Source organism: Musa acuminata, chromosome BXJ3-6 (assembly GCF_036884655.1).
Source record: "Musa acuminata AAA Group cultivar baxijiao chromosome BXJ3-6, Cavendish_Baxijiao_AAA, whole genome shotgun sequence".
Lineage (NCBI taxonomy): Eukaryota > Viridiplantae > Streptophyta > Magnoliopsida > Zingiberales > Musaceae > Musa > Musa acuminata.
The window spans coordinates 3,090,454-3,106,448 of NC_088354.1; the positions used below are offsets into that span (position 1 = coordinate 3,090,454).

General features: G+C 37.2%; 1 protein-coding gene and 1 non-coding gene across 4 annotated transcripts; both read left to right on the top strand.

Moving 5' to 3' along the window:
* Positions 1 to 471: 471 nt before the first annotated feature.
* On the top strand, positions 472 to 11,789 carry LOC135640996 (uncharacterized). 3 transcript variants are annotated; one of them, XR_010497516.1, is made up of 14 exons: positions 472 to 900; positions 1,410 to 1,526; positions 1,915 to 1,979; positions 3,768 to 3,873; positions 3,965 to 4,033; positions 4,947 to 5,006; positions 5,174 to 5,303; positions 5,376 to 5,569; positions 5,675 to 5,859; positions 6,128 to 6,255; positions 8,024 to 8,298; positions 9,228 to 9,468; positions 10,506 to 11,352; positions 11,465 to 11,789. XR_010497516.1 is itself a non-coding variant. In XM_065155929.1 (13 exons), exons 1-13 carry the CDS (start codon positions 634 to 636, stop codon positions 11,291 to 11,293), a joined length of 2,625 nt encoding a protein of 874 aa, XP_065012001.1. In that variant the 5' UTR covers positions 472 to 633; the 3' UTR covers positions 11,294 to 11,789. The 3 variants fall into 3 exon arrangements, 1 of the variants encoding a protein (XP_065012001.1); XR_010497517.1 differs by having other exon boundaries at positions 11,473 to 11,789; XM_065155929.1 differs by having other exon boundaries at positions 10,506 to 11,789.
* A 1,352-nt stretch (positions 11,790 to 13,141) lies between these two features.
* Positions 13,142 to 13,232, top strand: LOC135641893 (small nucleolar RNA Z162). The gene has a single exon (XR_010497831.1). It is a non-coding gene; the product is annotated as a small nucleolar RNA Z162 (small nucleolar RNA).
* Positions 13,233 to 15,995: the final 2,763 nt, after the last annotated feature.

Sequence of the window (15,995 nt, forward strand, 5' to 3'; positions counted from 1 at the left end):
TGGGATTGATGTGGGCGGTGACGGTATAGTGCGGAAGTCCGTAAGGAAGCCCATCGATCAGACGGCTGTCGTGAGAGCGGATTGATTAATGAACGGACGTGATTCGTCACTTCACTTGGTACCGATTGTGATGGACCGGCTCAATTCGACTTAACGGGCTTACGTAGGCAAATATTTCGAGACATGGTGGGCCGAAACATGCATCCCTTACTTGAAGATTCGTTCAATTTTCAAGATTCGTAGACAAATCGTTGGAGAATTGGGGGGCTTGGGTAGGCAACTTTTTAAGATTCGTGAAATATTTTGATTGATCACTAAGGATTAAGCCTTACATGTAGCTACGTCATATGTACAGTATGTGGATATTTTTAATTGGAATTTCTCTTTTTTTGGGTTCTGCTTTCTCATAAAATGATGGGCGGTAGAGTGGACGGTTGAGATCTACTCGCGACCTCTCCGCTCGTCTCTGCCCCCGCGCAACACGCGGCGATTAAACCCTAGGTGGCTTAACCCTTCCCACCTCGTTATTTGTCGTAACGTCGTCTGTCTGTCTCTCTCTCTCTCTAGGGTTTCAAGTGCATACACCCGTTATCCTTCTCCTTGAGACGGATTTGGAGCTCCTCGGCGCCTCCAATGGCGATCACTGACTACCTAGAGGGCATGAACGACCCCCGGCTGAAGCCGCGCCTGCTGCGGTCGCTAGTGAGGGACCGCCTACCCGAGGAGAGCGGCCCCGCCCCGAGCCCCTCCGAGCTCTCATCCATCCTCGCGTCCATCAAGACCCACAGCCTCCTCTCCGAGCACGTCCCCGATCTCTCCGACGCGAAGCTGATCGAGGCCTGGCGGACCGCCGTGGATGCCTGGATCGAACGTGTCCTGTCATTGGCGTCCAGTAACATGGTATGGGTTCCGCTGCTTTACGATTCCTCCTGCTTAGACATACCGATCTGTCACTTTCTATGAGGTACTATTTTATATCTTTGTGTTTAGGGAAAATTTTCCATGCAGTGGAAGGGAAAAATTGCGGATAAAGCAATTACTATTTCTGGAAGTCTGGTTTAACAGCATAAGTCTTTTTGTACTGATCCATTCAACTTTGCTGGTGCCTGTCATTCGCCTTAAGATTTGGTGTTCTGGTTATTCGAGCACAGCTTTATCATGTTTGAATAGTCCAGTCAAGAATATCAACATTGTGATTACTTGTTTATGCAGTTTTAATGGTGAAAATTGAAATTAATAGTTTGTTGCTTTTGTTGCTATTTAGCATGTTTCTTAAAGTTGTTGAGCTTTGGCTTCCGTTTATTCATGTAGATGAACATTTTCACCTTCATCTGCCCTTTTTTCTTAGTGGTTGTAGCCAAACAAATGAACATTCACCTAAGCTGCTTTCGTTTCTTGAGTGGTTGTAGCCAGACAAACTTTGGGTGGGTGTATCTTTGCTTGGTGTAAGTTGTGAAGAGTGCAGCTCTGCTCGTTTCATGGCATCATATTCTCTTTGGTTCCAGAAGCTCCTGTTAGGTATACAGGTAAACTTGTTACGACTGCATCTTTACCGTCTCTGTTGGCATTATTTTCCCAATCATTTTATGTTTTTGCCTAATTCATGTTTTGTTTAGGAATCTTAAATGATTGTATGTATTGAATTATGGAGTCTCCCTGTTGTTTTTTCCACAGTAATAGATGTTTCAAACAACTCTGCCTTTACTATCATGTGGAGCATTTGTGATCTATTGGTGTTTTTGTTAGCATTTTAATAACTCTGCTAATTATTATACTTCAAATAAGAAATCAATATATCAACTCATTGCTTTCAGACATGTATTCATGTATGCAATTTTATAGAGGATACATCAAATGTTAACATGGAAAGCATATATTGCAATGGTTGTTTTACTTTTTTTTTGCTGTGAGCAGATACCATCCAGCTCCAGTTTTGTAAAAGTGGCTGTTTGTGCTTCCTTATCTGATTTTTTCACGAGGTTTGTTGACTTCTGAGCTCATATTTACTGATAGTTCAGACTATTGATTTGTTGTATATTCTTATGGATACAAGTAATTGAAGAACATTTCAGGTTCACTCAATAGCAGCACCTTCTTGTTTGTTGCCTCTTCCAACTAACTGATTGATTTGTCTTAATTATATGAACCAGTTGTTGCATTGTTTTCTGACTTATGCTTGAATGTCTTCGCATTGGGCTGAACCAAATTGATCATGAGTCTTCAGATGTGTGGAGAGAAAATTCCATTGGTTGCTAGAAAAGAACTGGAACGTCATAAGAAACCATTGGTTTTTTTTCTTTTCATTGTGGAACAGTTGAATATGCAAAATATGCAAAATGTTAACAAATTAATGACACATAATGAGAAAAAAGAATCTCATATTGTCACTTGTTGATTATGAAATTCTGATTTAAGTAGCACGAAGCAGGTCCAACTATGGATTTAGGTTGTGTTAGTGCAAATTTGAGGAAGCAGCAAGGTTTAGAAAGATAAGGTAGGATGTATTTTGTATCTATGTATATTATTGTATATTTGTCTTTCATCAAGCATTGTACACTTTCTTTGCCTTGAGAGAGGATCCAAAAATGATCTTTTAGTTGAACTAATTCTTACAAATTTATTTGCATTTAACAAGGTTTGTTTGAGATAAAGTGATGCCATATTTCTCAAGGAAATGGTTCAAGATAGACTGGATTACATCTTACTAATCTTGGTTCCAAATATTAGGAATCGTGATTCTTATAAAGCTTCTGGATTATGGAAATTTGGAGTTTATATTTTATAGTTTTTGCAAAGTTCCTGCTGCAAGGATTCCAATATACAACCTTCATAAATATCATTAGTTCAGAACCATTTTAATTCTGACTCTGAACATTTCATGTACTCTATCTTTATTAATCTATTCTCAGTTTTTTGTGTTCTGTGATGTTTTAGTAGTTTTTAGGCTTTAATGAACCCATGATAGAGATCAAATGAGTATTAACTGCCACATTAGTGTGTAGCCATATAACCAACAATTTACTGCTGGCCATTAATACTTATGGAAATATTTGTTCAAGTCTAACTTAAATCTTTCTTCACAAAGAGAGGTTAAGATAAAGCAAATGTCATACACTTATGTGTTTCTTGAATAAAGAAGTTTAATGCACTACAGACATTTCCTCTTGATTCTGTCTACTCTGTCTATATTTTCTTATTTTTATTCGATTTCTCTTGGCTATTTGTTTTGTGTACCTCTTTTGCTTCGGTTCTTTATCTTAACTGCCTACAATTGCTGAATCCTGTCAAAATCAGTCCTGAATTGTCTGATCTTTTATGGTATCAATTTTGATGCCTTCACAGTATCTTTTTGGACAATTGGGATATATGAGTATGATTTCTTGCCTTTCATGCTAAGCTTGGTATGGTGGGCAACAGTTTGAATGGGCACCCACCATCAGGTTGCCTTGGAGGTGTTCAGAAATTAAGTTTACTAAGTAATAATCCATTTGGTGAAATCTAGTTGAGTAAATTGCCTTTGTGAATTTTTTTGGTAATATTCTGTTGACTGCATAGTTCATATTTTGCAGACTTTGTAAATTGTATGCAAATTCTACTGGTTATTGTTACCTTAATCTCTCATACAATTTGGTTTTTATGGTGTCTTTTTCATGATTCTAGTTTTTTTTTTGTTCTGTTTACGTTGAAAATGCAGTTGATATTAAAGACATTAACTTCCCTCTGCAGTCCTGTTTTTCTAAACGATATTACGAATGTTATGAGATTAGGTTAACCCGTTTTTCAAACTTGAAGAAAGATGCAACAAATCTTTCTGGGAAGGTTATCCTGCTGGTTCTTGAGTTGTTGAATGAGAGTGAATCGGATGCTGTATTGGTGAGTTTCGTTCTCTTAGCAATATAACCGTCTTGGTCTCTAGCTGCTTGCTAGGTAGTGAATTTATGGTGTGAATTCTACATCCTTGCAGGAAGGGGTGCTTGATTTGTTATATGTCATTTTAATGTTCTTTCCTCCTGTGCATCGTCACTATGACAATGTGAGTTCACTTTCTGGCTTTGTTTTGTGCTTCTTGATGGTAAAATATATTCCTTCTCTGTTAGTCTTCTTTCATGAATATCAGGATCTTGTTTTGTGTGTGTGTGTGTGTATATATGTATATCTTGGTAAATTTAGTTTCATTTTTTTGTTCTGGGAATTGTTATAGGATTCACAGTATATGTCTTCAGGAAAACCCTCATTCCGAGCACATCTTTTTGAGCAATGACACTCTTGGGAGGGCTGAGATGGTCATGGGCCTCAAGCAATGAATCTGAGACTATTTGTCATCCTATTGCTGATTAGTGCTGGAGAAATGAATGAGATCTATATACCAGGTCATTGCAAAGTGGTGAAATGAATGGGATCTTTATGTCATGGCTTGAAATAACATCTCCAACTGGGTGGTTTGAAGTTTGAACTTACATGTTGTAAGTGATCAATTAGACTTGGTTTTGTGTCTGTTAGAGAAGTGTTTTAGCCACAATTTTGGCTTGATATAAGTGTGTGCTAAGAGAGTTGGTTTTAACCTGTTCAGCAGTATATAGTGTTTTTCCTGTTTGGAAGAAAGAAAGTGTGGTAATAGAGGGAGAATGAAGCACTAGTTTCATTAGGTAACATTAGCAGCTGCATATGGTAAATAAATTGGGAAGTTAGGAATATGTCGGGTTCATATGCAACTAAGAATAGATGAGTACACGGAGGAGAAGCTTGTATTTGCATACATGTGTGAAAGGAAGGTTGGACTGTTGGAGTATGAAATATGAGTTTAGAATGGCTTGGACCTTTCATGTTAATGAATAAATAGCTTAGCCTACATCTCAAGTTTCAGTTAAAGGAATTATTCTACTTCTGTTATGGCTTTTTTGAACAAGACTACAGTAAGACTGCTAACTAGATAAATATCATGACAGGTAGAAGCTGCTCTGGTATCAAAGATTCTTTCAGCAAAATCCAATGCAGATTTATCGAGGGTGAGTGGTGATGGTGTTTGCTCTCTCACTGTCAACACTCTCTTTTGCTTAATGTTGCATTCTTATGGTCTTTTTGTTCCTGGATACATGGTTTTTCCTGTTACTTGTACAATTTACTTGTTTTCTTTTTTCTTATTTAGAAAAAATGGTTTGTTCTTGTTGTTCAGAAAATTGCCCGTTGTTTGGCATTACTACCTAGGATAAAAGGTGATGAAGATAGCTGGTCCATCATGATGCAAAAGATTATAATAGAGATAGATATGCTTCTGAGCAATGCCTTAGAAGGACTAGAAGGAGGTATACCAAGCTATTGTTTATGGTCTATGAGCCTTTTTCTGTTTTGTTTAACATATCATTTATTTGGTGCAGAAACTAAAGGTTCTACTGTTGTGAGGCTGTTAATTCCACCAGGAAAAGATCCCCCTTCTCGATTGGGGGTTCAGTCAAGATTGAGAGAAGCATCAGAACTACCAACAAAAATGTTTCATGAATTGATATTCCCCACAATATCTACTCTGATGCATTGTTGCTGCTTGATGCTTACCAATCCTTTTCCTACTCAGGTCTGATGCTTATTCATTGTTTTTTCACTAGAGCTACTGGAGCATTGTAAGTTGTTTGTCAGATAAGTTCCTACTGTTATTGCTGATGTGTCTAATTTAACAAAGGTAAGTGTTCCTGTTCGCCCTTTGGTTGCTATGCTTGGGAGAGTGCTTACGGTGGATGGTTCTGTACGTGGATCCTTCATGCCATTCACAACTGTCATGCATCAAGAACTTATCTGTGTTGAGCTTCCAGCGCTGCATTTGGACACTTTGGATCTTTTGATTGCTGTTGTTAAGGGAGTACGAAGGTAAGGATCATCTGCATATCATTGTGGTTGTTGTAGCTTATTGAACGAAATTTGAGTACCTTAAGTTTATTTAGTGGGTCATACAGCAACCAAATATCTTAGAAGATGTTATTTGCCCGGATTTCAAAGCTGAATGTAGATTAAGCTTCATGTTTAGCTCAGCGTTGTGGAATTATGGCTGATAGGATGATTCAAGCAGTTTCTTTAACAGTCAGGAAACTAGCTTTCTTAACGGTTTAATTTCTTTTGTTTTGATATTTACCTGCAGCCAGCTTCTACCACATGCTGCCAATGTTGCACGAATTCTCACCGAGTATTTCAGGAGAGCTACATTGCCAGCTATAAGGATAAAACTGTATTCCGTTATCCAGTTATTGCTGATCTCCATGGGTGTTGGTAAGTGGCATTTTCCAACCTCAGTGGTATTCTCTTCTTTTTTTTGCAACATTTAAAATCATTATTTGTCAAGGATTGCAGCTGAACAATCTTGGGAGATAATATTTACATTTAAATGTGTTGATTTTTCATCATGGTTAATTGTTGTGAGCTCCATACACACTGTTCAGTTTGGCATGTTCCTTTTATGATTGCCCAAAGACAGCCAGAAGACATGCTGGAACTGGATTTTGTTACTCCTTTTCCCCACTTGTATCCTGGCTTTTCCTTCTTTGGCATCAATGTACTGATCTGTGCTTGTGGCACATATTGTGCTACATGGTGACTAACCAGCCTCCATACCATAAAGCTCTAGTCTCTTAATCTAGAGTATTTGTAATTTGTTTTATTATGCTTGCCATATTTTGCCAACATCGTCATTTGTCAGGTAATGAATACCACTTTGTAATCTTGGTGTATTCCTGAGTTGTTTACAAAGTTCTTTTTTTTCTTTTTTGTTATGTTTGTTGTTTCCTTTTTATGTTAACATTAATTAGCAGTTATGCATTAATCTTCACCAGAACCTTTTAGGTGGTGCTACTCTTTAGATACTTGTCCTATCAAATATTTTCCTGCATTTCTTATTTGTTGTTCAACATCTCTGGGACTCAATAAGTAACAGTAGTCAGCCCACTATGAACTGATTAAATTGCATACCATTAAAAGTTGGGCTATCATTCATCTGTATGAGTTGACTCAGAAGCTTCTTGTGTATGCTTTCCATTTTATGATGTATAAGTCTACTTCTGGAAATTGCAACTTGTTCAAGTGAGTTATTTTGTATCTTCTAGATTGTCTGACGTACTAGAAAAAGAAAGCTCTTCACTTAAGTTTTGGTCATTGATCATGAATTGTTTCTTGCTTTCTTGCATTGAAGTTTGTTTTCAGTGCTTCCTGAAACCTGAATAAAAATGTTTTCTTGTGATGTAACAGTAGCAATATAATGTTTGGTATGTGTCTCTGGCAAGATATCTCAGAATACTTCCCTCAAGCCGGCTAGCATGTTTTCTAATAACTCATATCTGACCAAACTGATAAAGGTCCTAATGCTTCTTTAGTTTGACAAATTATTAGTATCGCAGAAATAATTTCTTTTCGTCTCGAGCATTGTAACATTTGGCATGTTGGCGTCTTCTCTTTTTTGACATACAAAAATATATGTTTTTATTATGTTTATTGTTGTTTAAGTAAAAATTACCACCAATTCAGTTCTGTTCTTTTAACAGAATGCAAAATTAATGTTTCTGACATTTATGCTCTAGTAAGATCTCTATGTTTGTGGTTTATCTCAAATTGGTCACCAAATAAACTACCTCTGTTATGATGATGACTAGTGAAATGCATACTACAATACACTTTATTAGCCTTTCCTATTTCTTTTTTTCATAATGCTGCTTCTGTGTTGTGTCTCCACCATCTCTGCATTTCACTATGCAAATTCCTATTTGTTTTCCGTGCTTCTGTTCACAAATACAAACTTAATTGTAGTGTTGTACATTTTGTGGGAAGAACAATTTCACAATAATGTTATATGTGGTGGGGCAATAACTACTAAGACTTTTATGCATGGTATGGTATGTGATACAAGACTCCTATTTTAGTGAGAGCTGTTCTTGCTTTGCGCATCTACGACATGCAAAAATTAAAACTAGTTTTGTATGTTATTGTATTTCTGCTTATGGTAATTAGGTTAAACTCTTACTAATTTGCAGGTTTGGGTCTTGATCAGGAATGGCTTTGTACCTTGCTCAAGAATTAATCAACAATGCTTTTGTTGATCTGATTGATAACCCTGGAAGCAATGCACTTTTACCCAGAAAGCACTTGTCAGATGACCAGAGTTTGCTGCAAAGTAGCCTAAAGAAGAGGAAACATGCTTCTGGATCAACAAGGCAACACTCGAATGGTATTGATAGAGAGAGAACAGTAATCAGCATCAAACCAGCCACTCCTCTTTCTGTAAAGATAGCTGCCTTGGAAGCACTGGAAGCTCTTTTGACTGCAGTATGTCTTTCGACACTAGTTGACTATATTGCATATACTTGTTTTCCTATAACAAGTTTAATCGATTACGAGCATATTGCTGCAATAAGAAAGTAATCTTGTGAGCACATCATCCACTTTCCAAAAGTTCCTGTTGCATCAGAAATATGTTTGCTTTTAGAAATGTGTTTGCTTTTGTACTGTGTGCTTCCAAAGGCACCTCTTTTTGGAATGTATACTACAATTTGGAGAAACAACAGACACCGCAAAATAAAAAATCAAAATTTTAAGTTTATTCTAAAAAGTTTTTCTTTATCTTTTTAGCTAGTTTGATCTGTATGCAGGAAGACAAGAGATTGTTAATCATGTAAGGGATAAAATTTTGAAGTTAATTATAGAGACTGAAATTTCTTTTTTTTTCTCATGGGTTGGAACCTTAGAAATAGTATGCATTAAGCTTGATCTCTTAGGTGATGACATTCAAGAGATGAGTTTGTACATTCCTAGAAAATCCTATATTTGATATAGCATGTTGCGTAATTACCTGCAAGTGCTATAAGCTCTTTAGTAATCTTATATGATATATGTTTTTCATGAATTCCTAATAAACCTTCTGTAGTCTAGGGCTGGCGATTGTTGATGCCATTTAAAGTGTATTGCTTTTAAATGAAAAGGAATTTTTTTTCCCCTCTTATAGATATTGATATGACTGTGCAATATTAAAATTTGCTGAGGAATGAACCTTGGAGGATCATTTTGAGTCGTTGATATTTGTTGTGGTGTTGGGTGCTTTTTCATAAATCAGTTGTAGAGTTAATTTTATTCATAACTATTGACATGTTTATTGCAATATTATATTTGTTTCATACTGATTCTCTGTGGTTAATTGTCTTCAAAACTATTTCTAGTTACATGTTTATGGCAATCTCTCAAATGTTTCTCCTTCCCAGGGAGGTTCTTTGAGATCAGAATGTTGGCGGTCAGATATGGATTTGCTTTTGATAAATGTAGCGAAAAATGCATATGATGTGAGGTCAGATTACTATAAGTGTTTGGATGCAAATGTAGGGTCAACAATTTCCCGAGAAAATCTCCAGCTGGCAGCATTACGAGCTCTCTTAGCATCTTTGCTTTCTCCATCACATGTTCGCCCTCCATACTTGTCAGAAGGACTTGAACTTTTTCGCCAAGGTAAAATCATAAAGCATTTGATGTTTGTCTATCCCCAAGACATGGGGGATCAGATTTGTGAAACTGATAATTTGTCACCATTTCAAGCATGATTATAGTACTATCCTTGTTTACATTGGTGGGGTTTCCTATATAGTCTTATGGATTATACTTGGATGGTAGTTTTAACTGCCTGTCATAGCTGTTGCTTCCAAAAGGCCTGGATTTCATTGATTGATGATTCTGCTTTTGCAGCTTCAGTTTTAGGCTTCCTATGTTCGACTAATAGAATGTTTACCATGAATGTGGCTATCACTTCTCAACATTATGAGCCTGATAAACAGGACTGTGTACAGTGTTTCCCATTGAAAGAGTTGGTCACTTCTTGAGTACCAATGGATTTGCCAATATGTCACAATGTTGGTAAAAAAATGATGCAGTTAATAATTATTGAAAATTTTGATACTTCACTGAAGCTATCTGATAAGTACTGGTCCTGGATACAGACTGAATTGAGTATAGTAAGCATTTAGTAGTATCCATGTTTTGCAGTTGGTCACCATGCATGGTCTTATTCAAATACACTGGCTTCTAGTTTCTTGGTGCACCTGATTTTTCCATTCTGCCGAATTAGTTTATTATTAACATAATATGTTTCTCGTCTTTCATTATTGTCATGTGAATTGCCTGGGGAGTGGGAAAATTTTGCATGTATTATTAGGGAATTAGGACATTGATGACAAAGAAATAGACAGTACTACTAATTCTGCTCTTTTTAAGTGTTTTTGTAGATGGCTCATGAGTGTGTCCTTATGATATTAGAAGCATCTAATCTAGGTGTTAGTACATTTAGTTTTCAGGTGAATGATGCCTGGACAAACCCCAGGTATCTCAATTGCAAGAAAACTGACAGAGACTTGGAAATTTCTAGTACCTTAACCTGATGTTCCTAGTCTCCGCTTGCAAACTTCACCAGTTATACTCATTGCTTACCAACTCATTTTTCATCCAAGCACATGTGGCTGTTCAAGTTTAGTGAATGCAACAAGTTTTTGCAGGAAAACTGGAAACTGGAACAGAACTTGCTGGATTCTGTGCACATGCATTACTGGCCTTAGAAGTTCTTATCCATCCCCGAGCCCTTCCTCTAGTTGACTTTCAAGTTTCCACGAGCTCTGCACTTGATGAAGGTTTCATAAAAACATTCCCAGGAAATACATTCCGCAGCAGCCAAAAACCAAGCATTCCTTATTTTCCAATGGGCAATCGAGGAGCAGCAGAGGAAATGGATGAGGATGATGATGATGATTTGTTGAATGGCTGGCTTGGTGCTGGTGAAGAAGAGCAACCTGTTCAGGGTTTGAACATTTCTATGGGAGAAAAACATGTAGGGGTTGATTCAACTAGAGGTCATGAGATTATTGAAGGAACCCAACAACCATCGAGGAAGCATGAAGTGGAAGCATCATGCCCGAGCAAAGAAGAAAATATGGTTGAGTCAGACAAAATGGAAGAGCTTAATTCAGGGAATAATGTTATGTTGCGTACTGACAGGACTGCTCCAGATGAAGGTGAGGCTGCCATCCGCGATGTACCCGGGGATGAGATGGCTCATGAGAATAATGATGTCAGCATGTCCAACACTGTCGCAGGTGAATTTTCCAGTAATTTAGGAGCTCCAGAGGAATTGGGAACCATTTCGACTGCAACTGTGGTTGCAGTTGATGCGTCTAACAGCTTGGATGTCTCTTATAAGCAAAAGGAGCCAATGCTTGCTTATGATTCTGATTCAGTGTCCCTCGATTCACTACCGGATATTGTTGATGCAGATCCAGATACAGACTAGCTATGTTATCAAAATTTGTGGGTTTACGAGGGTAATGGCCTGTATCTGAGGATTTCCGGGTAAAATCTCATCTTCTTTTACAATTACATAGCTAACTTATATGATTTCTCATGGAAGTTACCGAGCACCATAGCTCATCATAATGCCCTCTACCTTTTTTCTATGCTTGAGACTCCAAGAAATGGATGGATGTGGGTGTACCGAGCACCATCTAGTAAGAGAAGCATAAATCCAAGTCTTCTGGGGATTACGAGGAACAGTTTAGAGGGAAGCTGCCCTGATAGTTGCTGATAGGAGTTGACAGATAAGACTCATGATTTATTCTCATAGTTTGTGGTGATTCCTACAATTGTATGTAGTTGAGATTTTTGATCGTGTTTGATTGTTGAAAATTTTGGAGGAAAACATCAGAGCTGGATTTTTGTGCCCTGCATGCATGGAAATATAATCACATGGCACTGCCGGAAATGGCTAATAAGATTAGTTTAATTATCTTTTTCTTATTGTTTTTAAATTGTTTTTTGTTTCAAAATAACCGTTTATAACTCCTTTTTAGGTCTCTATTTTTTTTGGTAATCTCCGGACCATGTCCCAACGATTACAGGATTACTCACTGTTTCTTGCGACGAATCCAAACCATTGTTTTCATATGAAGCTTATTCACAACCCTTTCGTTACCATTGATGAGGTTTTTTTTATTTATTATTTATAATATTTTTTAAAAAAAATAATAAAATATTATTTTATTGTTTATAATCCTTGTAAACAATATAGGATGTTGCTATTCGTTCGATCCTTAGCCCTCCTCAATATATATATAGAGGGGAAGGTAATAATAAAATAAGAGAGTATTTACGTTCATTTATAATGTAAATGAGATAGTTTAAAAAATTTAAAAAAAATTATAAATAAAAATAAATAAATAGTACTATCCTTGTTCATATTTCTCTAACCAAATGGAGTCAGTCAAACTATTAAACTAAATCGAAGTTTCGACTACTGTTTGGCTCGATTCGATTTAAACCCAAAAAAATTCGTTTTTAGGTCTTAATTCTACCGTTTCATTGGCCGAGGAGCTATGGCGCATCGAGCGGTCCAGATTTATTCTTGAATTCTGATCTCTTTTAATCACATGCGACGCACGTGTCATGTTATGTTGGCTCTATCTATAAATATGGGTTTTAGGGTTTCAGCTTCGGTCCTCCGTCCGAACGGGAGATGAAGCGAGCGCGAGCTAACCAATGGCCAACGGCTGCGATGGTTGCTTGTCCTCGACAGATCGCTCGGTTCCATGCTTCTCCTTTCCTTTTAGCGTGCCGCTCTGATTGCCATTACACAGATCGTTTTTTTTATTCACTCTGTTAAATCTCTGCTGCCAAATCTCTAATGTTTCAACGATACTATCGACGTGATTAATGAGTATGATAAACAGGTACTGGGGGCATTTGCACACATATGCTCTCAGAAAGCATCATACTACATGTTTTGATACATTAGTAGACTATGCAAATCATATCAAAGAGGACGGCAAATTCTTTACGTCCCATAGATATGCTCGCCCTCTGGCTTTCTCACTTTCCACTGCGGTTTTCTTTTCCTTTGTGCATTATGAATTGCCAAATGATGTGAACGGGTTTCTATTTCTCACGATGGTCATCTGAGACGTCTTTTTGGCGTCTAGATTGATGATGGAAAATCCTTCTGATGGTCTCTATACTTGTTTCTGAGATTCTGTTACGTCTCCTCCCGATCACTGGCATGATTGAGGAAGGAAACATTTCTGTAGTTATTGCAATTCATTCTTTTGTTGATTTAAGTTTTGCTTATTTTTTTAGTTTTTCTCAATAAATAAGCACTATGAGGAAATGCATTCTTTCAATCTGCAAGATCAACTGATCAATGAGCAGAAAATTTTAGTCCTTTTCATTCTGAGTGCCTGATTTTTCTTTGAATTGTTTGACTTCTCATTAACTTAGTTAACATGCTCATTAGATCAGCTGAATGAGGGTAGATAAATATGGGACGTCAATTAATATGACATGAGTAACATATTTATTACTCTCAATTGTGCTCTTTGGTTTATTTTATTTGTCATTTCAAGAACCAAAGTCACTCTTTTCCTAGATTTAATTTATCCGCTAATGATCTATGGGAGTTCTGCTTATGCCTCTGTTCATGACAAGGAACTATGTTTTTGGCTATTATGATCCTGATGGTGAGTACTAGGATTATAAATTTATGTGCATACATTAGTTATGACGTTATTATTGGTGTTAGCTACTTTAATCCTGACATCCAAAATCTAATTTAAATAATTTCTATAAAATCATCCTAATGTTGTGTTTTAGTTTTACCTTTCAAACAAACACACATCAAAGTGAAATCAATGTTATCATTTATAACTATAATGTGAACAAAATGAAACAGTAGGACAAAAGTTTGATCTTAGTTAACTAAAATGTTTCTCTATGGTGTTCACTTATAGGATTCTGTATCTTTATTAACACCATACATTAACTGTCTATTTGTTCTCCAGATAATTTCTCACACTACAGGTTCACTTTTGCTCCAGATAATTGCTTTGTTGCATCTTAATTGAATCATGTTGTAGGAAAACATGTTTTCATTCTGATAGTCTCATTTCCCAGGTTAGGAAATTACCTCTCATTCATAATTGCCTCCAAGAACATCCAGACAACTTGATGTAAAATGGATGTTCTTAATTTGATAATGATGTTTTGCGGGCTTATACCTACACAAGCTTTGACTATTCTTGTCGGTGGCTTGTTTTGTACAATTGCTATTTTATATTCAAGAAATATACTTTATCTGTGAAATACTTCTAGGCAGTTGGATTTTATGTTGCATTTGCTCAGTATAAGTTTGATGTACTAACAGTTTTATGATTTTGTTTTGGAAGATCGTATTGATTCAGTAGACAAGCGTCTTTTGACTGCTTGTGCGGTGGATGCCAGAACCGATATCAACATGATGTAGAACATATCGCCATTTGAATTTGATTTATGAGGATAGATCGGAGGAAATTCTATTTTGCAAGTTCGCTCTTTTGACAAAGAGAAGCATTTTTATTACCAAGGATCACTTTTCATGTTTGGATGACAGCATCACGCGACAAGAAACGGGAACTCAAAATCTCACTTGCTCAGTCGATTGTCTCCTCCTCGAGTAGAATAAGCAAAAAAAGATCATTTTACATTGAATTAAGCCTTAACTATATATCCATGTCCTGAGGACCTCTTTTGAATGTGTTTGCAGATTGCGAAATGATGTGAATGGGATTCTGCTTCTGATGATGGTCATCTGAATTGCTGTATCTTGATAGTGTCTAGATCTGTGAGTCTACCTTTTCTTCTTCTTTCTCATGTCTGTTGTAAACAGTATTTGCATCTATCATACTGCTTGATTGTAAAAAATAAATATTTTCCTAATGAGTCTTGTTCAGGAGGAAATGCTTTATTCTTTTATTCAGAGTTCATGTCCTGAATGATTGTTAACATGCATTTTTTACTTATAATTACTGAATACAAATGATCTCTTTCAGATTTCCATCACCAGGTTTTAATCTCAAACAACTGTTCTTTGTCAAATCCAACTCCTTGTCTGCGTGTTGGTCTTTTGTTCCACACTAAAACTCGAAGAGTTCCGCTGAATCGAAATGCACGCAACTGCTGAATTCGATCCACTAGCTGCAGTTCTATTAAATTCGAGTGTTTCTAAGTGTAATTGGATCGGATCTTAATTTGATTTGGCAGTATGTCATTAAGCTGTACGAGCTCTCATTAAGCATTAATTCCTATCATCAAACTGAGTCCTTTGTTACGGCACGACATTTAAAGCTGTATTCTACGATCGTCGAGACTATTCATTGCAATCACACGTGGCTCGAGATATGTCCTCCTCGCAGCCCTTCCCGCCCGGCTTTCAAACGTGGCGGGCTGGCCTAACCAACTGCCTTCTACCTGCTCTTGCACGCTCCCGACTCCTTGTATTGCTTTGTTTCCTCTCCAACCAAAAACCCTAGCGGAAAAGAGCGAGAGCGAGAGAGAGAGAGAGAGAGAGAGAAGGAATACCTAGCGGTGGCGATCTCGATGATCAGGGAGGCAAACATAAGACGCCATCGGATATGGAAGGCAGGATCAGGGCTGCTGTTCCCCGTCTTCCTCCACGACGCCGTCCTCTGCTCCAGATCGGCGTTGTCCTCCTCGGCCCAGGTGTGATCTCGCTATGATCCTTTTTTCTTCTCGTCCTCCTTTATCCTTCATCTTTCTAGATCTTTTCTGTCGTTTATCCATCTATCATATCGCCAGTTCCTACCTTTCTTTTACCTTTTAATTGGTTGGGATGTGCGCTCGCAACCATCATTGCGACTAAGCCATTACCCTCGGAGAAAGAGAGGGGGTCGATGAGAGTTCCGATGAATTGGCGGGCCTCATCGGCGGTCTCCGCCGCTCCTGCGGCCCGGTCGTCGACGGCTCGCCTCTTATTTGGGTTGGTTGTTCAGATTTGAAATTTTTTTATTTTTAATCATTAAAACCTTCAACTCCTTATTTATTACCAAACATTCTCAAATTTTTATGAATTATAGAAAACTCTTATATATTCATTTTTCGATATCTGTTATAAATTTGTGATATAATATAATATAATATATTTATACTTTAATTTTTTTCGAATAATCAAT

Coding starts and splice junctions, on each gene's coding strand:
- LOC135640996 (XM_065155929.1), top strand. CDS start 634: ATGGCGATCACTGACTACCTAGAGGGCATGAACGACCCCCGGCTGAAG. Junction 1,527..1,914: donor AGCTCCTGTTAGGTATACAG/GTAAACTTGTTA, acceptor TGCTGTGAGCAG/ATACCATCCAGCTCCAGTTT. Junction 5,570..5,674: donor CCAATCCTTTTCCTACTCAG/GTCTGATGCTTA, acceptor AATTTAACAAAG/GTAAGTGTTCCTGTTCGCCC.